This window comes from Mustela erminea, chromosome 3 (assembly GCF_009829155.1).
Source record: "Mustela erminea isolate mMusErm1 chromosome 3, mMusErm1.Pri, whole genome shotgun sequence".
NCBI lineage: Eukaryota > Metazoa > Chordata > Mammalia > Carnivora > Mustelidae > Mustela > Mustela erminea.
Window position 1 is genome coordinate 139,531,621 of NC_045616.1, and position 26,572 is coordinate 139,558,192.

General features: G+C 38.3%; 1 protein-coding gene and 1 long non-coding RNA gene across 7 annotated transcripts; both read right to left on the reverse strand.

The window, feature by feature from the left end:
* Positions 1 to 1,789: 1,789 nt before the first annotated feature.
* LOC116587025 lies at positions 1,790 to 4,140 on the reverse strand. Of its 2 annotated transcripts, XR_004284266.1 has the most exons (3): positions 4,074 to 4,122; positions 3,292 to 3,660; positions 1,790 to 2,517 (listed from the first exon to the last, which is right to left on the reverse strand). It is a non-coding gene; the product is annotated as an uncharacterized LOC116587025 (long non-coding RNA). The 2 variants fall into 2 exon arrangements; XR_004284265.1 differs by having other exon boundaries at positions 3,292 to 4,140.
* A 64-nt stretch (positions 4,141 to 4,204) lies between these two features.
* Positions 4,205 to 26,448, reverse strand: C3H5orf22 (chromosome 3 C5orf22 homolog). Of its 5 annotated transcripts, XR_004284267.1 has the most exons (10): positions 26,267 to 26,448; positions 24,846 to 24,991; positions 22,961 to 23,110; positions 19,419 to 19,845; positions 17,010 to 17,072; positions 16,653 to 16,774; positions 12,886 to 12,952; positions 10,893 to 11,032; positions 5,045 to 5,293; positions 4,205 to 4,242 (listed from the first exon to the last, which is right to left on the reverse strand). XR_004284267.1 is itself a non-coding variant. In XM_032337698.1 (9 exons), exons 1-9 carry the CDS (start codon positions 26,345 to 26,347, stop codon positions 5,275 to 5,277), a joined length of 1,215 nt encoding a protein of 404 aa, XP_032193589.1. In that variant the 5' UTR covers positions 26,348 to 26,448; the 3' UTR covers positions 4,887 to 5,274. The 5 variants fall into 5 exon arrangements, 4 of the variants coding, with proteins under 4 accessions (XP_032193589.1, XP_032193587.1, XP_032193592.1 ...); XM_032337698.1 differs by lacking the exon at positions 4,205 to 4,242 and having other exon boundaries at positions 4,887 to 5,293; XM_032337696.1 differs by lacking the exons at positions 4,205 to 4,242; positions 5,045 to 5,293 and adding an exon at positions 7,522 to 7,771.
* Between the last annotated feature and the right edge of the window lie 124 nt (positions 26,449 to 26,572).

Here is a 26,572-nt window from a genome sequence, read left to right on the forward strand (position 1 = left end):
CTTTCCTGGAAGCTTTGGAGAAGGCACATTGGGGAAGCCAACTATCAACTCAGGGCATGCTGTAAAAGCTAGAAGGCTTTCATGGCCAAATTTAATTACTTAGACCGTCATCTCTTGCAGCAAGAGGGCAGATGAGGGTGAAAATTAGCCTCAAAATATAATCAGAACAATTTCAGAGCTACAGTGGAAACCTAATGCAGAGCCAGGCAGGTGTCCCACGGAGAAATAGGGTCAGAACCGTGAAAGGGAAGGAGTAGGATTGTGAAACATGGGATGGCTGTATTTAGGTGAATGTACTACACAGTTCTCACCAATCTCTGAGCTTTCTGGGTAGGCAGGCTGATTTATAAATGGGCCTCCTTTTTCTCCTGTGTTTTCTAATACTTTTCTTTTTGTTCAGATTTGATCCAACTGTAATTTACTTTGTTGTAAGGAGTGAATTGGGAATCCAGCTTCATTTTTTTTTTTTTTGAGCTAGCTATCCAGTTCCTCAGCACCACTTACAGCATATTCCATCTTTCCCCACTGATAGAAAATGCCAGCCTGACTACATACCTTCCAGTATGTACTTGGGTCTTGTGGGAGAGGATGCTAGGTATTCACCAAACCTTTTCCCTCCTCTTTTTGGCACACAGAAGGGTGATTTCTCAGTTTCCCATGCAGTTAGGAAATGATGGGTCTCGTACCTGAAATCTGCATGTGACCTGCCATCTTCCTAGCCCTCTGCTAGCTGGAATGGAGATATCCTCCAAGATAACTTGGGGAGCCATGTGTTGAGAATAGTAGAACTACAGATGCAAGGGGCATGATGGCAGAATCCTTGCTTGCAGGAGAGCCTGCCAAGCAGAAACACCTGTTTGGGACTTTATGCAAATGAGAAATAATCTTTCATTTTGTATGAATCACTTGGTTTTTCTTTTTCCTTAAACTTGATATCCTTACTTTAATATGTATCTATTTGTAGACTCCATTCCACTTACATGCTAGCATTACAGTTCAAATTAATATAATTTTACAGTGTATTTTTGGTACATGGTCAGGCTAATCTCTTTACTAACTTTCATTTTACAGGGGTTTTCCCCCTACTTTTCCTTGCATGATCATTTTTCCATATGAACTTTAGAATTAGCCCCACTACTTAAAATAATCTCTCCTTCATAGGCTTTTTTTTTTTTTTAAGGTTTTCATTTATTTATTTGAGAGAGAAAGAGTGTGTATCAGCGAGAGAACACAAGCAGGGTGAGCAGTAGAGGGAGAGGAAGAAGAGACTACCTGTTGAGCAGGGAGCCTGATGCAGGACTTGATCTCGGGACCCCAGAATCGCGACCTGAACCATAGGCAGACGCTAAACTGAGTCACTCAGGGGCCCTCCCCTTCATATGCTTATTGAAATTACATTATATGTAGTTTGACATGGGAAACACTGACATCTTTTTAACTGTGAATCTTTTTATATAAACACGTATCTCGAGACACCTGGGTGGCTCAGTCAGTTAAGCATCTGCCTTTGGCTCAGGTCGTGATCCCGGATGTCCTGGGATGGAGCCCCTCATCAGGCTCCCTGAGCAGGGAACCTGCTTCTTCCTCCCCCTCTGCCTGCTACTCCCCTACTTGTGCTCACTCACTCTCTCTCTAACAAAACAAATTAATAAAATCTTAAAAAAAAACCCAACACGTATTTTACCATAGTCATGCCTTCATTTATATTCTTTAATACCCTCTTAAAGCTTTTTTTTTGTATAAATGTTAATGTTTCATTTTGTTTATTCATAGTTTTTCTTTTCTTTTCTTTTTTTTTTTTGAGTGAAATGGTGCTACTGTAAGATGTTTTCTTCTGTCATAATGAGTTGTTCTGATATAAGAGGCCCACTAGATGCTGTGTTGCCTATCTTAGCATGATATCAAATAAAAAATAAAACACCAGTCTGACATCCAAGAAAAGCACTCAAAAGTAAAATAAATCTTTAAAAAACATTTTTAGATGTCTATACTCCATAGCAGAGAAACAGACTGTATAAACAGATGATGTTATTGTGGCTTTATTCAGAATGGTCAGAGAATGTCCTTTTTGGCTGGAATTCCAAAGAGCTACTGCATTTATAAACTTTCCGTATTTTTTAACAAACAAGCATTGTCATGTTGGGGTTTGCGGAAGCCCAATAGACCTAACCATTCTCCAGTAAGCTTATAAATGACTCAGAAATAGGCAGATGAAGATAAAAAAGCCATCATCAGTACTCATAGAACAGGTACTAAAGAACACGGCTGAAGTCTGTGGTGACAACTGGCTTCCTGATGCCGCACTCCAGACTCTGCCGTCGCCGGGCACCCCTGCACGGTGGTGAGCTCTCCCGCAGGGCCTGTTCTCACAGACCATGGCATGAAGGACAAAGCAGAACGTACACACGCTTTCAGCAGAAGGCATTCGAGAGTTCCCTGCTTTCACTCTTGCTCTGGTGGGGAGGGAGGAAAAGGGCACAGCGGGGTCAGGACTCTACTGGAAGGTGCCGCCTCCCTCTGGAAGGAGAATCAGAAGTGAGGAAGAGTGTTACTCCACCAACACTCAGTGAAGCTGTAATCCCAGGGCAATATTCTTTTTGGGGACCAAAAGTTCACGTCCACAGTTTCTGTATGGTAGTGTTAAATATGAGATTTTGAGGCCGAAATTCAAACTCTATACATTTTTACATCATGTTAACATAAGCATTGGAACTAATGGAAGTGGAACATGGCTCTCATCAGGATTATCCATAAGAGAAGAGATTGCAAAAGAGCTGGTGAGATGACACCTTGCCCTTCTTCCATGTTTAACACAGCTATTCTATGGACATGATCACTAGATTATAGGTAGTATTCTTTAGCTTGTTTGGACTTGCTTTTAACACTTAATCCTTGGTAAATGTTCTTGTATTAATGGTTCCGTTTGTCCAGTTTGCTTTCAAAGATAGCACGCTAACAAGAGGATGTACAATAGAGGGCACATAACAAGGCTTATTCCTGCCAAGCCTCAATGACCACTGATATTTTCTGTACTCAGGAAATCATTCAACACGTTTTGAGGCCTTATGAGGACAGGGACTATGGTGGAGCCTGGGGCTACGAAGACGTATGACAGGACCTCAAGATGCTGCTAGTGCCCTGGGGTGGGAGCAGATGTAAACGGCTAAGGTGCAATCCTGGACACCAGAGGCGCCCTCAGGAACGCAGGGAAGGCCTCGAGTCACGTCGAACACCAGGGACTCTGACAGGTTAAACTGCCAAACTCACGTAACTAGGAGCCAGCACACATACCTTGAACTTGGATTGATTTCAAAGCCACCAGGACCTCTGGGTCACCCTGCGAGGACAGTGTCTCTTGATGCCCGGAACTGCTCTCGATGGGGCTGTGCTGTAGATGGTGCCATGCAGTGTTCAGGGTGCTTTCTGTCTCCACGGCTGGCTTTCGCACCGAGCTCCAAGCCTGACTTAAGGGAGACAACGATGGGCCTCCCTCCATGAGCCATCAGGGTCAAGTCTGATGGGCTGCTATGTGACCTTACTAGGCCAAGCTGACAGAGGCACTCGCTCTTTCTCTGATGACCCCATTTTCCTTAATGCTCACCAGGCACAGGCAGCTCTGTGGTAAGGCGGAGACCCAGACAAAGGATGCTTTGGAGGGGTCTGGAAATAACAGGGAGATATTTGGTGGTACTCTCTCTACACCCACGTCCCTGTCAGGCTCTGGCTGATACAAGATGGATTTTCTTTTGCTTGCGGTCATTTATAATCAGCGACATTAAAAATGATGAAGATAAAAAAATGATGAAGGTAATTCTAGATTTTATGAAGGCAAATTATAAGTTGGGGGTAGCAATTTCTAAATATTGACTGTATCAGGTTTAGCATCACAAATCCTAGCTTTATCTACAAGCAGGCAGGAAGTAAAGTGTAAAGAGGGAAAAAAAAAACCCAACTAGGGCAGACTTTGACTTCCCTGACACCTCCCCCCTTCACCCCTGCCTCGGATTGCAAGAGTATAAGTTTTTAAATTGTGAATAAAGGGATCCTTGTACCAATTTCAAGACAAAACTTACACTGTAAGTAACTCCTGGGTGGCTCAGTGAGTTAAGCCATTGCCTTCGGCTCGGGTCATGATCTCGGGGTCCCGGGATCGAGTCCCGCATTGGGCTCTCTGCTCAGCAGGGAGCCTGCTTCCTCCTCTTTCTCTCTCTGCCTGCCTCTCTGCCTACTTGTGATCTCTCTCTGTCAAATAAATAAATAAAATCTTAAAAAAAAAAAAAGCTGTTACTTCTTTTCTTATGAGCAAGGGCCTGCTTTCTTTGACTAAAAAAAGAAAAAGAATTAAATTCCATCATTCACAGAAATACAGGAGCTAACATAGGGTTTAAAAAAAATCAGGATTTAGGAGAGGTATAAGAAGAGCAGTTGAGACTTGGAATAGCCATCACAGGAATTTCAAAGCAGGGCTGAGTTTGAAAATAACCACCAATATTTACTGAATGGTCCTTGTGCTAAGGGTTCTTTATGCTAATCCTCAGAATATCCCAATGAGCTAAACTCTCTTATTGTAAAAGGGAAGCTGAGGCTTAGAGGTCTTTCAGCAGGAATGGGAATGTAGAGAAGGGGACACTGGAGCCAGGCAGTAGTTCTCCGAAGCTCACACTTTTACAACTATGCTCCACTATGTTCAGGAGTAACACTTCTTCCTTATCTTCGTCTTGGCATGCTTCGCATGAGCAAGGGTGTGAAGGCCCCTAAACAGTGCTGATGGCTGATAGCGAGGCTTCAAGGTCTAGGTGCCACTGATGAGCGTTTTGAAGTTACAGACATGGCAGGGAAGCTGTAGCTGGAGGTCGAATGACTGTTCAACAAGGTCTTCAAAGGAAGTGAAATCTTGCAACCTCAGCCTTGCTTCAGCCTTGGTAATGAGCTCCTGCTTCTCAGTCTTAGGAACCAAATTCCCAAGATACTAATGTACTGAATGAAAACTTACTAATTTGCAATGGTAAGACCTACCCTTCCAGTGACCAACTGGAATATTTACCATTTAGGGAACTCCTTCCTAAGAATCCAGGTTCATAGAAACCTCCTCAGTCACCGTAACTTCATTTGTTGAACCCAAATGACAATAAAGGGACGGGATGGCACGGATGTTTGGGATCCCAGGAGTGCAGCTGGAACTACGAAAGCAGAGACAGTGCAGGACCAGTGAGTTTGGAAACAAGCACGAGAATGCTGCGACCAGGAAGACCAGGCACAGTCCAGTAAGGATCCTCAGGTATCTCGAGCAGTTCTGAAAGATGTCCAACAAAAACTCCTTCAGTTTCATGCAAGTGCTTTCCCTTCAGAAGTATGGTGAATGAGATAATCTTGTACTGAGAAACACACCACTGACTATAAACCATAAGCAGCATGATGCAAACATTGCCAGCAATCCAGTAGCAATCCACTACTACTAAAACAAAATAAAGATTTAGAGAGAATATCCTTTAAAGAGTGAAGAACTTTGACTGAGAGCTCCTTGAGGATCCAGAACACTCAAAGCTAGAGGTCTACAAAAAATATTTCTGAAGGAAAAAAAAAGAATTTTCTTCTTTGATACTGGGGAATATATACTTGTTAATACCAAAGCTCTGGTCAATGCTTACATTTAACTCAGAGTTTTAAAAAAAAGTGCTCAAAATCCCATGCTTCAGTGATATTTGTATATAATCCAAAACCCTGTACAGTGGTATATCTTATTGGTACTTAAAACACAAATGAAGGACTTCTTGATAAACTAAGTATCTTCTTATTAGAAATGCACAGTGATGTAATTTGCCAAGTTGGTGCTAGTTAACAAATAGAAACTGAATTTCATTCAAAGAGAATCACAGAGCAGAATGAAACAATGAATATTCTGAAAAAAGAAACTGATGCCCTTTTATCCTACCTGAGTTAAAACAATGATGAGTCACATCAAGTTCATGGGAACTGACTACTCAAACAGATCATAAGATCAGTATTATGAACACATTGAGACCACATAAAATTAGTGCTACTTTGGTTTTAAATCTTTAAAACCTCAGAACACACTTTTTAAAATTTCTTTTAGCACACAAAATAATTTACTCATAAAAGTAACATCCATTTATAGAACTCTAATAATTTTTTTTTAATTTAAAAATAGCACTGTTTTACAATTCTGATTTTAGAGAGAAAACTATCTGGCAAATAACGTTCTAGCAGAAGGGAAAGCTGAATCACTTTGCTTTGCTTCTCACAACAGAAACAGGCATTCACGATATCAGCCTTGGGAAATCAATTTGATGACAAGGAAAATTTGCTGGAAAATAGCATCATTGGAAAAATGGGATCTGGTGCCATCTACTGAGTGGCAATGGAATGGAACTTGGGTACTAGCCATAAGTTAGTAACACACTATAATTGCGGCTACATGCAACTCAACATGTACACATGTGGTCAAGGCCCAAAAGCTACATGCAAAAATGAAAACAACTGCTGTGTTAGGATTGAGAAATGGATGGGTGTCTCCCCTCCCCCACCCCGAACAATCGCCACCCTACCTTAAAAAAAAAAAAAAGAAAATCAGGTAGGTAAAAATGATTGCTGTACATAAGGAATACCGAAGAGGGAAGATTTTGGTAAATTAAGCAAATGAAAAAGTTCCATGATTAAGAGGGACTAGGTAGGCTCTCTTACTGATGGAGAGGCTGGTAGAGGGCAGTTAAGTCTTTGGGTATTTATGGTAGGTCAGAATTTAGGATCTATCTTTTTTCTATTTACACTAAAAGCTAGATTATTATTAGAAATTATCAACCCAGACTGCCAATAAAGTGGAACTTAGGAATTATGATGATAATCAACATCCATACTAATCATCTGGAGGCTCCAAAAACCCTAAAGGGCTTTTTTGATTAGCAAAGAAAATTTTTGTTAGTTGACTTTACTCAACTAGACCTCCTCCACTCCAACAATGTGACAGTATGCAGCAACAGCTGAGCCACAACGCTGACAATCTTGGAAAGGTAGATTTTCTGATTTTCATGGACAGGCAAGTTTATTTTTCTGGTAGTAGCTTTTGAGAATGTTACTTCCTTATATAGCTAGGGTACCCTGAGTACTAAGAGCATGCCTAAGATGTGTTTATGGTTGTCCTTTCCTTCATAATCCTTCTCATAATCCATAATTTGTTTCTCGGCTGTCCCCTAAGAGGGCAGGGGACCTTGTCTATTCTGTTCATTACCATATACCCAGCACTTAATTATGTTTGGCACATTAAGTGTTCAATAAATGTCAGTTAGTTGAATGAATAGATGAATCAATTTTGTACAGTCCAACTGACATAGGGGGAAAAGAGGAAAAAACCCAACCCTTACAAAGTGAAGAAGGCAATGATGGAAAAGTAGAAGAATAAGCAACAATCAGTTGCCGGGGGCAGACTTGATGTAAAAAAAAAATTGTCATCATTTGACAAGTGATGATGTGTTTTGAGATTCAAAATACCTGAAAGATTTTAACTTAAAGTTAATATAAAAGCATTTATTTCCATCTTCTCTGGAAAACGCATTTACAAATAAGTTAATGAAAACCCTGTTATTACATCAAGATGTAATAGCAGCCTAGTGTTTTGTTGTTTCAGGATGGAGAGCATTCTGCTAAGTACACCAGGTGAATGTCTACAGCTCCATAGAGGGAGCGTAGCACATTGAGGACTTTTTCTTGAATGGTGTCAACTTGCTCAGAAGGACAGTAATCATCCAGACTTGACCTGGAACCAAGAAGGGAAAGAAAAAGAAAAATACATGTAAAGGAGAGGAGATCATACTGCGCAGTGAAGAAAAGTCTGCCTGTGTTGATTTCAATATAAAATAGAAATGAAAGTGTGTTGAATTTTGGAAAAAAAAAACAAAACAAAACAGCTGAAAGCTATTAAAATGTTTATGCCAGGAGCATTATATTATGTTCTTTAATCTTCTCAGCAACTCTACAAAATACATACATTTACAATTCCTTTAAAGGAATATGAAACAGATTAACCTACGGAGATCACCTAGCGACTAAGTGCTGGTGATGGGATTCAAAATGACATAGCATGTCTTCAAAGCTTCAGTGCTTAATCACTAGATTGCTATTTCCCTGGAAGGGAGATGCTGGAAATACTGGGGGTTTTTATCTTCGTGATTGGGTATCTTTCTCATTCTTTTATTATGGGCACAGTAGGGCTAGAAATGATAAGAGTAGAGGCTTTCCAACTGATAAAACGTTTCTGCTTCTAAAAACAATTTGTTAACTATACAAGTACATAGGATTACCCAAAATGCAATAGGGAGATGTGTTGGTATTGGTATTAGTTTCCCAGGTGGTATTAAAGAGAAAAGAACAAAGTGGGATAGGGCTGGAACCTGTATTTGAGGGAGTCAGAATCAGCAACTATAACTTCAGTTACCAACCAGTTAGAATGCCACTGACAATTACAGCCAGATTAAGATCTAAAATGATTTTATCACTGTCTCCTGGTTCTGGACTGGGGTGAGGAAAGCCATTTAGATGTGGGATTGGAAATCTTTATAGAAGGAAATGGATTTAGTTATCTAGTTTAGTCCTTGTCACAAGTATTTTAGACCTAAAGACATAATCTGTAAGACTTCTGATGAACTCATTCCATTCTCTGGTGATCAGGTTATTTTTGAGACTTGATGTTAATAACACACAATAAATGAAACAGAAAAATTTAAAATTCTTAAATACTGTCTAATATATACATAAGGATAAAAGTTTAATTTATAGCCTTAATAAATAAGGCGTACTTCGATGCTTTCAAAAAGATTTCTGGCTTCTTTAAAACAGTATTAGAATAGTTCTTGAGGGGAACTACCCCCAAGAGGGAGTTTTGGACATGTGTAGGTACATTTTTGATTGTCACAATGGTAATTAAGGGGCCAAGGCAAGAGGGCAGGGCCGTTTGAATGCTTACAATACACAGGACAGTTCTGTAATATGAATGTAAATACTTGTCCTGTGTCCTATATAGTTTCCAAAGTCCACAGAACACTCAAATAAGTTAAAAGAACCTGTTTTTAATTTTTTGAGCCTTGAATTTAATATTCTTCTACAGATGAACAAAGTATTTTTGGAAATGGATTAAATATGAGCTAAATTTCCCAGGACTGCAACTATGCTGTATGTGGAGAGAAGGCTGGACTTTAAGTTCAGAACTTTACCAAGAGATTGTTAGGACTAGAAAAACCATGTCACTATGACAGTGCTGTTCATGGTATTTGGCCAATACAATATGTGAGTGTCTGTCTGCACTTGTAACTTTACATTTAGTGACTCTGTAAAGATGCTAGTTTTATGTGGCTTAAAAAAATTTTTTTTTTAAAGATTTTATTTATTATTTGAGAGAAAGAACACACATACATGCATATAAGTGAGAGGGAGGAGTAGAGGAAGAGGGAGAGGCAGATTCCCCACTGAGGAGGAAGCCCAACAGGGAAGGACCCTGAGATCACCAGCTGAGCCATAGGCAGACACATAGACGCTTGACTGAGCCACCCAGGCACCACTTGTGTGGCATTTTAATACGTATTACTTCATCAGTTACTTTCATTTCTCTTATGTTACAATGATCTGTGTGTGTGCATACATATATAATTAATATTACATATATTTAAATTATGTGTACAGGGAGTTTATTGCTACATACTAAATGTTTGTGTCCTTCCAAAATCCTTATGTTGAATCTAATCTCCAGTGTGATCATATTTGGAGGTGATCAAGTCAGGAGGGTGGAGTCCTCATGAATGAGATTAATGCCATTAGGAAATAGATGCCAGAGGGAGAGAAAGCTCCTTCACACCTTCTACCATGTGAGGTTACAGGGAGAAGACGGCTGTCTGTAACGCAGGAAGCAGGTCTTCACCACACTGAATCTGCTGGTGACTGCATCTTGGACTACCCAGCCTCCAGCACTGTGAGAAATGAATTTCTGTTGTTTATAAGCCTCGTGGTCTACGGTATTCTGTTATTGCAGCCTGAATGAACTAAGACAATTATATTATCTATATATTATGTATAATATTTCTATATACTTAAACTATGCATGTATGTAGGTCAGATTACCTATGAATTTCATTTTAGGATGTAAAAGGACATTACAATAAAAATATTAAAGTATTAAACTCACGGTTTCATATAAAACCAACCCAAAGATTAACACAGAAAAGTTTTATTAAACTGTGGTAACTTTCAGCACATTACTTTCAAATTTGAAACATGGCAGCAGCTAAATATTCTATTGAAGACCCACAAATGGGAATTCTTGTGTTCATCTGAATAGTATCACCAACTTCAAAGACAAGATAGTAAGAACTGTATGTTGTTTGCCAACCATCGCTAAAAGGAAAGAGAAAATACATCTGACGATTCATCTATGGAGACTGTGTTAATTTCTTATGGCTGCTATAACAAATTACCACAAACTCAGTGGCTTAAAGCAATACAAAGTTATTACAGTTTTGTTGGAAATCAGAAGTCCTCAAATAAAGATACTGCTTTCTTCTCTAGGTTCTAGGGAAGAATCTGTTTCCCTGTCTTTCCAGCTTCTAGAGGCCACTTGCTTTCCTTAGCTTGTGGCCCTATCCTCCACCTTCAAAGCCTGCAGCCTGGCATCTTTCAATTTCTCTGATTCTGACCCTCTTGTCCTCCTTTTATAAGGACCACTGTGAGCTCACTGGTCCACTGGATAATCCAGGATAATCTCATTTCAAAATCCTTGAGTTAATTAATCTGCAAAGTCTCTTTTCCTATACAAGATAACATATACACAGGTTCTGGAGATTAGGATGTGAATATCTTTAGTGGACCATGACTCAGGCTACCACACTTACCTTGCAATTGTCACAAGAGTAGGTTTTGGTAAATTTTTCAGTAAATAATATACAGACTGAATAAGATATTCAATTTCTTGTTCTGTGCTGATATGGTGAGGAAGTTCGGAGTAATCACAGGTTAGACCAGCCTGGTGAACCTGAAAATAAGAAAATTAAAAATTACACCATAAGCTTTATTGTTTTTAGATTTTTTAACTATTAATGTCTTTGCTGACAAATCTTTAATATTGTTGTGGACTGGGCTTATTTTTTCCTTAACAGTTTCTGTGCTATAGAAGTTCTCTATTCTCTAAAGTTTTAGAAGAACTTGCCTGCAACTTCTGTTTGGGCCTGATGTCCCTTATATAGGAATAATTCTTTTAACTATTTTTTTTTTTTGTAATTATGAATTCAGTTCCTGTCTTTACTTGAGTCTATTTTGATAATTCATATCTTCTAGCAAATCATCCATTTCACTCAGAATCTAAAAGCTGATATAAAACTGTGTATATTCTCATCTTACCTTTTCCTTCAACATATTATTATTATTTTTTTAGATACATGCATCTAATCTAGTACTATGCTCAAACTTCAAGAGGATATAAGGGAAAGTCTTTCTCCTGTTACCAGTTTCTTATGTATCCTTTATGTGTACCAACACATACTATGACATCTATAGATGTATTTTACATGTAAATGACTGGTGCTACAGTCTTAGCACTGAACTATGCCTGAAAGTTAGAAGTGGCTCATGGGCTAACATTTTACATCCTCTGTTTTGAAGTTTTGCCTACTGTATATAAGTGTAAAGATTGAGAAATAAAAAACACTTTAATCTGCTATTTTATTGCTATTGGCTCTGGATACACATCAAAAATTTAACTAGGAACAATCAATGTAGGAAAATGACAGACTGTGCATGTTCTTTTCTACTCAAAGGATCAAAACAGTTGTCTAATCCTGAAGCTACAGGCACATGATATCTGATTCTATACTCTGCAATCAAGCCCATTCCATCCCTTCTTTCTTTCACTAGTGTCCAAAAACTCCTTACCACTGGAAAAATCCTGATATAATGTAACATTTACAGGGGATCTGCATGAAGACACATCCAACAATGTCATGCAAGCTCAAAACATTTTTAAAACCCTAAGTATCTTCTAACTCTATCATTCTTAAAAATTGCTATTTAAAAAAAGTGGGTTTTGGATTCGCTCCAATTTAACCAAAATATTCTTTTGTTAGTACTTTTTTATTCTTATAAAGTTGGCATTAAATTAGTACATAAACTTCCATTCAAATAAGGTGGTTTGCCTGTATTCCACAATTAAAGAAAACTGTAGAGCAAAAACATGATTTATTGGAGTCAAAGAAGCGTTACGAGTAAAAGAAAACTTGTGGGTCTCAGTTTTGGCACAAAATCTGAGAAAAGACACTTGTACTTCAGATGGGAAAATTTATGCTTCAAACACTGTGAAATGATATAAAAATAAAAGCAATTATCATTGACGGTATCCACTTTTACCACAGTTTTCAGATCACTGCTGGCAAACAAAGCCAGTGACAGAGCTGATAGAGTTGAGATGCACTTGCTAGAATACCTTGTCTTTCTCTTGGTTTTGACAATCAGGAAAGTTTTCAGAGAGAAGAAAGATAGGAGGAGGAAGATAGTATGAAAATGAATTAATAAATAAGGAACAACTTTAAAAATTATATATTTATTTTCTCTGGCAAGGAGAGATCTGACCATAAACAAAATAAAAAAATACATAGCATTTTTGCTTCTTACATAAAATTGGGGAAAACTTATTTTTTTCTGGAAAACTTTTCCAGTATTCTGACTTCTAAAAAGTTATATACTTTTTCATTTCTTCTCATTTAAATAAAATAATACATTTACACTTTCCTGGAACACAAATAAAAGAAAAACACTTTAATAAAACTTACTTTTTCTACTCAGAAAAATGCCTTTCTCAAGGGTTAATTTTATACTTTAATATAAAGTATTTACCATTTCATAGTCTGGTACTTCCATCCGTTTTTTCAAACTCTGTACAAGTGGAATTAGTGATTCCATTCTGGAAAAAAAGTCACCCTTCAATTAAACATCATACCACCTCAGCAATGAAGCAAATGATCTATTACACTTAAAATTTACCTTTAAGAATGTGTCACATGATATTTGAGAAAAATGAAAGATAAAGATATTTAAATATCATCTTAAAATACTAAGAAATAAATGTTCCCTGTTTTTTCTTACCCACAATATTACAGATTGTGTTAAAGGTTGAAAATTAGCATTCAAGAAACTGGGATTTTCCTCTTCTTTAAAAATGGAAGCCCACCCTGACTTTAAAAATTCTTTTCTTTTTTTTTAATTTTAATTTTTTTAAAATATTTTATTTATTTATTTGATACACAGAGAGAAATCACAAGTAGGCAGGCGGGGGCGGGTGGAAAGCAGGCTCCCTGCTGAGCAGGGAGCCCGATGTGGGACTCGATCCCAGGACCCTGAGATCATGACCTGAGCCAAAGGCAGAGGCTTAACCCACTGAGCCACCCAGGCGCCCTAAAAATTATTTTCATCAGCAATAAAACTAAGTGCCTTTAGCACATGGTGATGAAAAGAGTTTCTTAAAAGTTAAAAAAATTTAAGAATATATTTACTGACATACACAATTAAACTGGAAAAGCTCTATGCCATTTGGTATACTAACAATAGTGCCTTTAAGTGACTTACTTTAGGTGGACCTCTTTGGAAGCCATGATTAATGGTTCTAGTATTCAGCCTCCCTCACCAATATCTACTCATCCGGTGGGTGGGGGTGGAAAAAAGAAAGAAAAAGAGAGGCATGGAGGTCTATCTATCAACTCATCCTGCTATTTCTTTCTTTTTATTAGAAATACTTTCTGGGCTTCTGGACCCTAATCACCTACCTCCTCTACTTCTTAATAGTGAGGACTCCTTCATGCTGAGGATCTGGCCCTTCAGGGGCATGGTAAGTTTGGGGAGACTTTTCTTGCTTGTCTCACCTGCTTTTCCTTTGTGCTATTTTTTCCCCCCAATTCCAGCCACAGTCTGGACCCGCTTCTGTTGGAGCCTCATTGTTTCTCCAAGTCTTTGAGAGAACTCCCTGCAGGTGATGAAGAGTTAACTGGGCATGCTCACCAGGCACAGTGGGTTCAGTGAAAAACGGCCCCATCTATGGGCTACATTCAGGACTCCAAGGTTTTCATGCTGTTTTAAGCTTTAAACTTGGCTTGAGACATGACAAAATAATAGGTACTTTTCAATATTTCTAGAAAGACTCATAGCCTGTGAGTTATTTCTACATCTCCCTGTTCCATCATAATTTCAAAAAGGAGGGAATCATTTGTTGAATTAGCACTCTATGCAAAAGAGGGAAAGTGTGAACTGATTGTTAAAATGCCTGGTCAATATTTACTGATGTGAAAACTATAATACCATGGTTTTCCTTAGTGATAATGAAGTTTATGATATTTCTATTTCAGGGATGTTTCTCAATATTTTATTTTTAAACAAAAATTACATTGAATATTCTGAATAGGTAACATACACACATAGTAAAAGATGTTTCTCTCTTATAACTTTATCTTTCAGCCACAGAATTCCTCTACCCAGAGGCAACTTCTATTCCATTTCTTCTGTATTCTTCTATATATCTGATGAATTATTTTAAATAACTATGACATAACAGGTCTTAGTGGCTCAGAGCACTATGATTCTAACTCTTTTTTTTTTTTAAGATTTTATTTATTTATTTGACAGCGATCACAAGTAGGCAGAGAGGCAGGCAGAGAGAGAAAGGAGGAAGCAGGCTCCCTGCTGAGCAGATAGCCCAATGTGGGGCTCAATCCCAGGACCCTGGGATCATGACCTGAACCGAAGGCAGAGGCTTTAACCCACTGAGCCATCCAGGCGCTCCTATGATTCTAACTCTAATTTATGTTGCTATCTTATAACTGATTTCTTATATTTACACTGTGCAGAAGAATCTCAGTTTGTGGAACATCAATTTGAAATTAAGCTACTTCTGGATTCCTATGCTCATGAGGACAAAAATGTTTGGGTCTGATGGTCCTATTTTAGTTTCCTGGCCTTTTGAGTTTTATGATTTAAAGAATTATTTCAGAGACTTAACATCACAAATCATCACGGAAGTGGAAACCCAAACCACAGTGAGAAATGACCTCACACTTGTCAGAATGGCTAGAATCAAAGAACAAGAAATAACAAGTGTTGATGAAGATTGGAGAAAAGGGAGCTTTTGTGTCCTGTTGGTAGAAATGTAAACTGGTGAAGCCACTGGGAAACAGTATGGAAGTTCCTCAAAAAAATTAAAAACAGAAATAGCATATGATCCAGTAATTTCACTGTTGGGTATTTACCCAAAGAAAACAAAAACACTAATCTGAAAAGATACATGCACTCCTATTTTCAGTACAGCATTATTTACAATAGTCAAGATATGGAAGCAAGCCATATCTGTCAACCCTTTGACAGATGAATGGATAAAGATGTGTATATAGACCATAGAGTATTACCCAGCCATAAAAAAGAATGCAACTTTGGCATTCATGACAACATGGATGGGCCTAGAGATTATCAGACTAAATGAAATAAGTCAGATAACTACCACATGATTTCACTTGTATATGGAGTCTACAAAGCAGAAAAAAGAAGTCTAAAAAGATGAACAAAAAAACCCAGAAAGAGGCTCATAAATACAAAGAACTGGTGGCTGCCAGAAGGGGTGAGGAGATAGATGAAATAGGTGAATGGGATTAAGAGGTGCAAATCAAGCCATAAAATAAATAAGTTACAGGGATAAAAACTAAAGCATAGGGAATGTAATCAATATTGTAAAAACATTGTATAGTGACAGACGGTAACTAAGCTTACTGCGGTGAGCACTGTGTAATATACAGAATTATCAGTTCATTATGCTGTACACTTGAGACTACTATAATACAGTAATGTCAACTATACTGCACTAGAAAAAAATGAATTAGTTTAGGGAAAAGTAACTATACTATTTATGCCAACATCCTTTCAAATTTGCTTTAATACTAAAGGAACTCTTTACCCCACCATGTAAAATGACAGACGATCATGCCAAAAGAACTTTTCTCTCCATGTTTTCAAGGTAATGTTAATGCTGAGACAATTGGCCCAAAAAAGGACCTGATGAAGAATCCAGCTTTCAAATCCTGCTCCCTCATGTCATGGGCAGCTTAAGCTTCTACTTGTAGTTGGGCTATCCTTAAAAGGAGGCAAGTTTTCACATTATATTTTACTTTTCTAGTCATTTACTTTTACTGTAATTATTATATTGATAGGTTAATTTTTTTTCTTATTCTACTTAGAATGCGGGCTGTCTTACCAATTTTTAATCTTCCCTAAGACCTAGCACCACATATTATATATCACAGGGGAAGTCACTGCACAATGATTAAGCACATACCCACTTATTATGTGATTCTGAGCAACTTAAACCTCTGTACCCTAGTTTCCTCATGTATAAAATGAACATAATAACAATGAAGTCATCAGATTGTTGTAGGGAATAAATGAGATAAATGCAAGGAAAAATCTTAGAATTGGGCACATAGAACATACTCAGCAAAGGCTAGCCATTGCTAGTAAATTTCTGTTGGCACTTAATAGTGATTTTTCAAAAGTAATTTATCTAGCAAATTTGACAATATATCTAGGACTAAAATAGGGTTGGGGAAAAAAATGTTTCAAGGTCTTACCCAGGGTTTGAAGCCCATTTCTGTACAGTTTCTTCATCATCACCATCACATAAATCAGCAAAAGCAGCTTCTAAATCTTCTAACTGATGAATTCGAGTATCAACACAATCTACCAAATCTTCCTTTAAACACATTGAAAAGCCAAGATTATAATTATTTTTTGAAAAAATAAGTGAAATCCCATTGCAATGAAAATATCAGTTCAATTAGTTAAAATCATGACTTCTCAGTACTAGCCATGGGCTTCTCCAATAAACACACCAAGATTTTGGTTAGAAGTCTGAGAGCACTCTAATGACTTATATTATTAGATATGCAATAAATAGACAAAATCCAAAAGAAACAAATGAAGGATACCTCTGTCAGGTTGGTACCAGGTTTTTTAAACTGGTACAATTCTTGTAAGATTTTGTACTCTTCCTGGAAAACAAAACAAAAATCCATATACTGGAAAAAAAAATTTTTTTTAATGATATGCTTTAAGTAAAAAATGGCTATGACATAAGGAGAATATCTTAGATAATCCTTGAAAGATTAGTTTGTGAAAGTCAGGGAAAATGTTTAACTCAGATGTTACTGTAAACACTGTCATTGCTTTAGGGTAACTCTATCCTGACAATAATGTATGAAAATTAGCTATGGAAAAAAATTGATATGAAAGATTTCTAATAATATTCTACATTCTAAATGGATATATCCTACTATCTAAACAGATTTTAGCTATGTATAGGAAATATACATGTTTTTAATAACAACAACAAAAATTTTCCATGTTCACCTTGTAGTCCTTTCCCTAGCCACAGAAGAGAACTCGGAAGTTCAAAGGGAATACTGGGGGCAGACACAATGGAAGAATGATGCCTTCTAAGCACAGATTTTCCAGAAGAATGTCTCCCCCCTCATTTAGCACACTAAACAGCCCCATTATAGGTGGGTATATCTGGCTCCAATAATCCCTTTTAGGAGTACTGTTGGGAAGAGTTTATATGCAAGAGCTGAAGTTCATTAAGCACAATGTTGTGCCACTCCTCTCATATCATAATAATCCTGTAACTTCCCTGTCATTATTTTGATTTTAAACTTGAAGAAACTGTGGGCTAGAAAGGTTAGGTAACTTTTCCAAGATCAAGCAGCTAATAAGCAGTAGAAGTAACAAACAGAAGTTAACTCACTCTGGACTTCTGCACATGTTCTTTAAAAAAAAAAATGGATATAAAAACCTCCACTTCCCAGGTTTCCTGATAGCACTGGAAAAGAAGTAACTGCCACTAAGTTCCTTGCCACTAACTTTGTAGAAATCTTCATTAAAAACATTTGATTGAAATAAGTCAAGCAGAGAAAGTCAATTATCATATGGTTTCACTCACTTGTGGAACATAAGGAATAACATGGAAGACACTGGGAGATGGAGAAGAGAAGTGAGTTGGGGGATATCACAGGGGGAGATGAACCAGGAGAGACTGTGGACTCTGAGAAACAAACTGAGCGTTTTGGAAGGTGGGGGTGGGAGGTTGGGTGAGCCTGGTGGTGGGTATTATGGAGGGCATGTACTGCATGGAGCACTGGGTGTGGTGCATAAACAATGAATTTTGGAACACTGAAAAAATAAAATTAAATTAAAAAAAAACCCCAAACAAAAAATTTGAGTATATTTGTAATATAAATTTTTTAAAGTCAGTTTCTTCAACTTTCAGATATGCCTATTCTTCAAGCTTTCTAAATAGTTCTAAGGTCATTTCCATGATTCTAAGAATTTATGGATATAACCCCTGGCTCCATGTACAAGAGCGGAAAGAAACTGTAATTTTTCTCCCTTATTTGCAGGTTGGGAGAGTACTCTAGGTCCCCCCGTCTTGTTTCAGATTACACTAAATCTTCAAATCTTACCTATTTTTAAATCAATACCTATTTAGAGCTCTTTGATAAATCACAATGGCTTCCAATACACATCTGAATTAGGATCGTTAAGTGCAACATCATCATTATAATCAAACAATTTTAGGTAGAAAAAATAGTTAGTTTGAATCCCAAAAAGAACAGACTTGAACCACCTTCCCAATGTTAAAGTAAGCAGTTACTGTGCTATAAAATGTACTAAGGAATGCTCACTTGGAGCATGAATTTATTGGTTTCTTAAATGTTTCATCTCAGATCTGTGCATGCTAATATTGTCTGGCTTTCTGCATTTAAGATCTGCTAAGGTACCCTAAGAATCACAGGCCTAAATCATTAGCTACAGATAGTACATGTGTAAAATCAGGGACCTCATAGTCCAGTGAAAAATCTGTCACACAGCACTTTATATATGTAGAATCTCTGGAAAGATACACCAAGAAACTGGCCATGACGTTTGTTTTCTGATGTAGGAAACTGAGGGAATGGGAATGGGATGAGAGAGTGATATTCTTTGATGCATACACTTTCTTGTACTATGAGATTTTAGTTTTTCCAACTATCCACATACATATTACCCCAATTCATAAACACAAAATAATAACTACTATCTAGAGCAGGGATCAACAACCCATAACCTACAACTTGTTTTCGTATGGCCCTTGAGTTAAGAAAGGTACATACATAATTCAATTAAAAAAATAGGTGCGTATGATTTTAAAAGGTCTAACAAGGAAGAATGTGTGACAGAAATCATATAGGACCCCCAATAAATCTTAATTAATACCTGGCTGTTTGCAGGAAGTTTGTGGATCTCTGATCTAGAAAAATGTCATACAATTCTCAAGATCTACATTTTAAAAATACATTTACCTGAGTGAACATTTCTTTGAAGGGATTCTTGACTGAAAAAAAATCCAAGTCAATATCTAACACAAATGCATCCCCTTTCTTCAAAATTTCCAGAATTTCCCCAGTGCTGACTGTAGTTTGACATTCTTGACTTTCAGAAGAACATGAACATGATTGCTCTAGGCAAATCTGGCCCCTCTGTGTCAATGTGTCCTTTTCCAGTCCTTCTGAGTAAGAGTCACAGTTAGTAGAAGCAGTGTTTTCTGCATCTTCCACTGCTAGCTTTGGCTTCTTAGCAGAAGACACTGCATCATTTTCTTCTTGATTGTTACAGGGTTTATAAGGTTTTACCATAATTACATCCAATTGTAAAGGTTTTTGGTTCTCTAGTTGGTCTTCAGTTACATAAAGACCATCACTTAGAAAGTAATGATCTGTACTCGTAACCCTGGATTAGAGGAAAAAACTGTTTTAAAGACAAGCAGACAAATTAGCTGACATTTCATGTAGCACTTCCAAAGCACTGCAGAAATGTAACAAAGAACATATTTAACGAAAACTAAGTGCTCTCCCTACTTTCGTTAATTCCTGTTCTTCTGCAGAGATAGCATTCCCCTGATTTTTAGTTGGGCACACAACTGCCCAAAGTAAAGACTATTTCATAGCCTATCTTGCAGCCAGGTGTGGTTGTTTGACTAAGTTCTGGCTTAAGGCTGTGAGTGGAAGAGAGGCATACATAATCTTGCTCTCTACGGGCTGCCTGGTGCATGAGCCTGCAAATGACAAGCCCATCTTGGACTATGAGGACAGAGGCAATGCTCTAGAGATGAAGCAAAAAGATAAAAGGAACTGGGGTTTCTGAACCTGTAAACTGCCACATAGGCCCTGGACTGTGCGTGGTAAACTCTAAAAAGAGAAAGATATAAATGATCCTCTTTCAGCTAGTGTTCTGGATCACTTTCATACCAGCTGTAACTTCATCCAAATAATCACTTAAGAGAAAAATGACATCTGGAAATTATTTCTTAACAAAAGCTCCCTCTGATGTGTTTCAAAGCTGTGCCAAACTCTGTATAACCATAATATTTTAATATGGAAAACAACTTAAAAAATCTTATACACATGCAGAATGTATTTTTACAAGTTACAGATTTCTGATTTTAAGTGTATCATCATGTTCTTAGCTTTTCAACTATATTATGCCTTAGGAAGTACTTGGAATAAATAGCAAAGCTAAATGCTTCTTTCAGGGGTAGGCTCTATCCAACTAAAATAATGGTTAATATTTAGTTCCTACTCACCTTTCTCTAGCTATTCAGGATTAAACTGAAAAAGGTATTACGTTTCCAAATAAGACTAATGGCATAATACAGCTAATATCCAGGCTTATTATAAATTGTGCCATTCCAAGAATGTCAAAGGCTGTATCCCCCAACCTAAATTCATATTCTTCTTTTATAAAGGACTCTTCACTTTGTTCCTATCTGTACAAACACATGCATCTCAGACTACATACCTGTGTCTCTTCCGTAAACTTTTATTTGCAGGATTAAGTAAAATCACCAGATAATAAAATTTTTCCTAATATTATTATACATTGAGTTTCAAATGTCTTTTTCAGGTTATTCAAAATCATTTGATTTTGCAGAAACCTGTTACAGATAGTTAGGTGTACTCACTGAAGTACTCAATAAATGCACCACCATTCTTCATGTATACCAGTATTATAATACTTATTCTATGTGGAGTCCTATTTTATTTATTTAGAGTAATATCCTTAATAAATAGAATTTTCATGGTTTCACAACAAAGTTATTTGTGCAACTGATAAGAACATACAACAAAATTTAACTGTATCATTAAGGATAAATCAGAAATAAAAAGTACCACTCTCTTTAGAATAAATACCCCCTAGTGCAATTGCTGGGTCCTAGGGTAGCTCTATTTTCAACTTTTTGAGGAATCTCCCTATGGTTTTCCAGAGTGGCTGCACCAGCTTGCATTCCCACCAACAGTGCAGGAGGTTTCCCCTTTCTCCACATCCTCACCAACATCTGTTGTTTCCTGACTTGTTAATTTTAGCCATTCTGATTGGTGTGAGGTGATATCTCACTGTGGTTTTGATTTGTATTTCCCAGATGCCAAGTGATGTGGAGCACTTTTTCATGTGTCTGTTGGCCATCTGGATGTCTTATTTGCTGAAATGTATGTTCACGTCTTCTGTGCATTTTTTGATTGGATTATCTGTTCTTTGGGTGTTGAGTTTGATAAGTTCTTTAAAGATTTTGGATACTAGCCCTTGCACTACTGGGTATTTACCCTAAAGATACAAATATAGGGATCTGAAGGGGCACGTGCACCCAAATGTTTATAGCAGCAATGTCCACAATAGCCAAACTATGGAAAGAACCTAGATGTCCATCAACAGATGAATGGATAAAGATGTGGAATAGAATGCAGCCATCAACCGCCCTCCCCCCACCAAATCTTTGCAATGATGTGGATAGAACTGGAGGGTATTATGCTAAGCAAAATAAGTCAATCTCTCTGATATGAGGAGTTTGAGAGGCAGGGCGGAGAGCCGGGGGTGGGTAGCGAGGGAAAAAATGAAACAAGATGGGATCGGGAGGGAGACAAACCATAAGAGACTCTTAATTTCAGGAAACAAACTGAGGATTGCTGGAGGGTGGTGGGGTAGAGATAGGGTGGCTGGGTTATGGACATTGGGGAGGTTATGTGCTATGGTGAGTGCTGTGAAATGTGTAATTCACAGACCTGTACCCCTAGGGCAAATAATACGTTATATGTTAATTAAAAAAAGAACAAAACAAAAAGAAAGTATCACTTTCAATGAGAAAGACTGTATTTCATTTCCAGTGTATTACCATTTTATTCCACACCCTTTCACCTTTGAAAAAGTTATGGTTTCAGTGCTTAAAACATTAATCCCATCACAAAAGAATGGAGAAAGTAAAAAATGTGATGATATTTCTAAAGATAATTACAGTATTGCAATATCCATAAAACATCGGTTAAAGAGCTTATATAACAAAAACAGCTGCACATGTGACACAAGTCAAAAATGCTGTAACTTAATTTAATTACCTAAAGCTAATCATATTACTAAAATAAAAACACCAAATCTACTTTTTAGCCATTGGATTCACAAAAAAAAAAATTCAAAATGAGGGAATTTTGTTTTTCTACTGCTAATTGTTAAACTCAGCAGACAATAATTATATTGTAAGGAAATAGTAAAATTCATCATCAGCTATATAATCTATAAGGTACTTCAATGATTTAATGGAATTAGTCATCAATGGATCCAGAATTCCAGAAGATGAAGATATTACTCAAAACCAACAAGACCGGTAACAAAATATAAATGGTGTGTGAAGAAGGTTAAGAGACTTAAAACTTGTTCCTGGTGTTTGGAGAACTCTTCAAAAGAGTTGAGGGTTAATCTGAGCTCATCTGTATGTAGACAACTTAATGAGTTATCATGGGAATTCAAAATAAGACAAAAGAAGCATTCATTCCCTCTTATAACACGAGGAAATTACCTGATTGTTGTGGTAGAAGTGTCTCTGCCTACTAAAAAGTGATGTTTGCCCTCTCTTATTTGCTGAGCCCATGTGGGATGAAGCCATAGCACATGAGAAAAATGGCCAGCATAAACTGCAGGCATAATCCAATTCTCAATACTTAATTCTCTGAAAAAGAAATAGAAAACATGGAAACTACTAGTGAGAGTCTTTCCCCAAATGTAATTTCACCCAGAACAAGAGTTTAACAATCCTCCTGATGGCATTAAGGCATTATTTCCCCCTTGCATTGTATTGACACCTGCCTGGATGGTGCAAAGCAATGGTGGGTTGGTGTCCCAAGATTAAACAAGGCGACGGCACCAACTCTCCTAGAAGTCACTGTATTCTTCATATCAAGCATCAATACCCTCTGAAAGCCAGTTTCATGTAAAAAGGTCCTTCATAATTTTATTAAACCTTGGTCCTTAGTATACATTTTAAATATTCTGGGTGGCAAAATGAGAAATGCAAAAAGTACTTCTGCTACATACTTTGAAGTACATAGGTTTTCTCAAGGAACAGCACTTGTGATTCAACTGGAAGTTTAACAGCATTTTTCTTGAAAGAAAGACTGATCAAAATACAATGATTAATCTTTTAATTTTATATTTTAAAGAAAAATTACTGCTATGCACACAACTTTTTATATTGTATAACTAGGCTACATTCTAACACATACATAATGAGACAGCAGCAGAATTTCAGAGAACTTTATTACAGAAGAGACTCTAGTAAGTCTTTATTTAGAAATACATTACATATGACCCTTTGAGGAGAAAGTAGTAGAAATTGAGAGGTTGGAAGAAATACTGGAGGAAGGAAGGATATACAAATTAAAGGTGTGTTGCCTATACAACCAATGAATAACATATTTAAAATACATTTTGCTGCACCTTAGTATCCAGACTTCTAAAGTGGGGAGGAAGGGAGAAATGGCTTAGGTAACTTCTAAAGTCTTTCCTACTTCCAAAATTCTATATTCTTTTTTTTAATTTATTTTTTATTTTTTATAAACATATATTTTTATCCCCAGGGGTACAGGTCTGTGAATCACCAGGTTTACACACTTCACAGCGCTCACCAAACCACATACCCTCCCCAATGTCCATAATCCCACCCCTTCTCCCAAACCCCCTCCCCCCAGCAACCCTCAGTTTGTTTTGTGAGATTAAGAGTCACTTACGGTTTGTCTCAAAATTCTATATTCTAAAGCAGAGGCTGGCAAACATTGGCTAGGCCACTTGTTTTTGTAAATAGAGTTTTATTGGAATATAGGCTCCGCCATTAGTTACACGATGTCCATTGTTGCTTTCTTACTATGAGGACAGAGATAAGTAGTTGCAACAAAGACCACATGGGGTGCAACCTTAAAATATTTACTATCTGGCTCTTTAAGAAAAAGTCTGTCAATATTTGCTCTAAATAAAATAAAAAAGGCAAACAAAACAAAAACAAAATTCAAGAGCTCAGCAAAGTCTGTTTCCTTTGTTTATCATGTATTGCCAATTGTATTTCAAACACATAAAATCTCATAAAGAAGGATGCCTGGCTGGCTCACTTGGTGGAGCGTGTGACTCTTGGTCTCAGGGTCTTGAGTTTAAGCCCTCCATTGGGGGAAGAGTTTACTTTTTAAAAAAAAAAATCATTGGGGCACCTGGGTGGCTCAGTGGGTTAAGCCTCTGCCTTCCGCTCAGGTCAAGATCTCAGGATCCTGGGATTGAGTCCCGCATCAAGCTCTCTGCTTGGCGGGGAGCCTGCTTCCTCCTCTCTCTCTCTCTGCCTGTCTCTGCCTACTTGTGATCTCTGTCAAATAAATAAATAAAATAAAATAAAAAAATCATTAACAAAAACCACATATTACCCGAAAAGTGTTTCCTTGTCAAACACAGTGTCAGCTGGCATATTTACAGGAATAAGGAGGTCTGGATGTGAATCAAAATGCACAAAACTTATGTTACTGGCAGGAAGATGCTTTGAGCCAATGGCCCGGTATATGTAAGGCAGGACCTGTAAAAAAACACATGCACACATTCAGAATTAGCGCTGAAATCATGCTCATATGCTCAACTGCAGCCTGAAAAACAATGCTTAACATAAACACACGTAACCTGAAGCACACCAGGATGCTAAGAAGTAGGAAAACATAAAATCTGTTCACTGTAGGTGGGTTTAGATAGCGTTCCCATGCTTTATTTTTTCTCAGATGTTCCAGCTCCCATCTCCGAAGGCTTTAGTGGGCATCTTTTTGCTGCCATCTTGCCCCATCTGAAACTCAGAAGATGATGTGTGTCAACACACAAGGGCTGGCCCGCAGAAGTAACTGGTGGTTAATACACCTTCCCGCGTAATGATGTGTTCAAGCTACCTTGGTTCTCCTGGCCTTTTCCACACCTTAGGATGGTGGAGTTAGACTAGGTGGTCTCTAAGGCTCCTGTCCTGTTACAGTCTCCGTACTTCTAGGTTTAACACCGAATTTGAAAGCACAGCTTAACCCGCCTTTGTGCTTTTTCTCAGGCCCATACACACGATCCCTACCTCCTGGGAACTCAACTTCCTTTCGCTATGCCTAAATCTGGAATCATCCTCTCCCTCTTCCCTATCCAGAGAACTTCCAAGGCCGATTCGTTTAAAAAAAAAAAAAAAAAAATTAAATTAAATTAAATAAAAAAAAAAAAAAAAAAAAAGTCTCGAATCCATGGGCCTTCCTTCCAGAAGAACAGACTAAGGCATCGTTTTAGCTAGTCCACAGTAGCACTGCCATAAAATGGGAAATATCTTCCGTGTTTATAAAAGCCGGGCTCGGTCTAAAAAGATTTACGTACACACGAAGCACAGAAGAATGCCCGCAGCCCCAAGAGTGCTACGATGATGGTCCCCGTGTCACAGACGGCGGCCCACATTCTTTATAAAAAGCTTCCCACCTACACACAGCCGTGCTGTGATGGAGACGCCGGGGAAAGCTGGAAGCCTGCGTTAACCGGCAGGTGAAAGACACGGCGCTCTGCAGGGAGAAGGCACCAGTTCGAATCCCGACGCCACCGGCTGTTGGTGTGGGATTCTGGGCCAACCGTGAAGGTTAAATGAGGGGCCCGACATGTAGTCAGCGAATCACAAACGCCAGCGCCTATTCTCCCAAGTTAGTCGTTTCGGCGTTTTTCCCCACAGCAATGGAACTCGCGCGGGTAACCAATTCTGCTTATCTCTGGCCTTCGATACCGAGGCTCCGCGGCTTCCTTGGCCCTCGCGCGATTCTGCCCCGGGATTCAGCAGCCGCCCGCTCACCTCCTGGTGATCCTCCACGACCCACACTGGGAGCTTGGGGTAGCACCGGAGGCGAGCGCGCTCTCCCACAGCGTCGCCCATGGTCTTCCCGCGCGGCAGCACCCCAGGGGGCCGCAATCGCGAGGTTAGGACCCGGGAACGCCGGAGCTGCAGCCCCACAGTCCCTCCCGCGTGGAAACGCGCGCTCACCCGGTTGCGGTTCCTCATTGGAAGACGCAGAGGGCAGGGGGCGGGGGCAGGGACGCTTTACGAAGGTGATTGGCTTAGGTGTCCATCGCTCTCGTGGACGCGCCAATCACCGAGCAC

Coding starts and splice junctions, on each gene's coding strand:
- C3H5orf22 (XM_032337696.1), bottom strand. CDS start 26,347: ATGGGCGACGCTGTGGGAGAGCGCGCTCGCCTCCGGTGCTACCCCAAG. Junction 24,992..26,266: donor TCGTGGAGGATCACCAGGAG/GTGAGCGGGCGG, acceptor GTTTTTTTACAG/GTCCTGCCTTACATATACCG. Junction 19,846..22,960: donor ACTTCTACCACAACAATCAG/GTAATTTCCTCG, acceptor CCTCTAATCCAG/GGTTACGAGTACAGATCATT.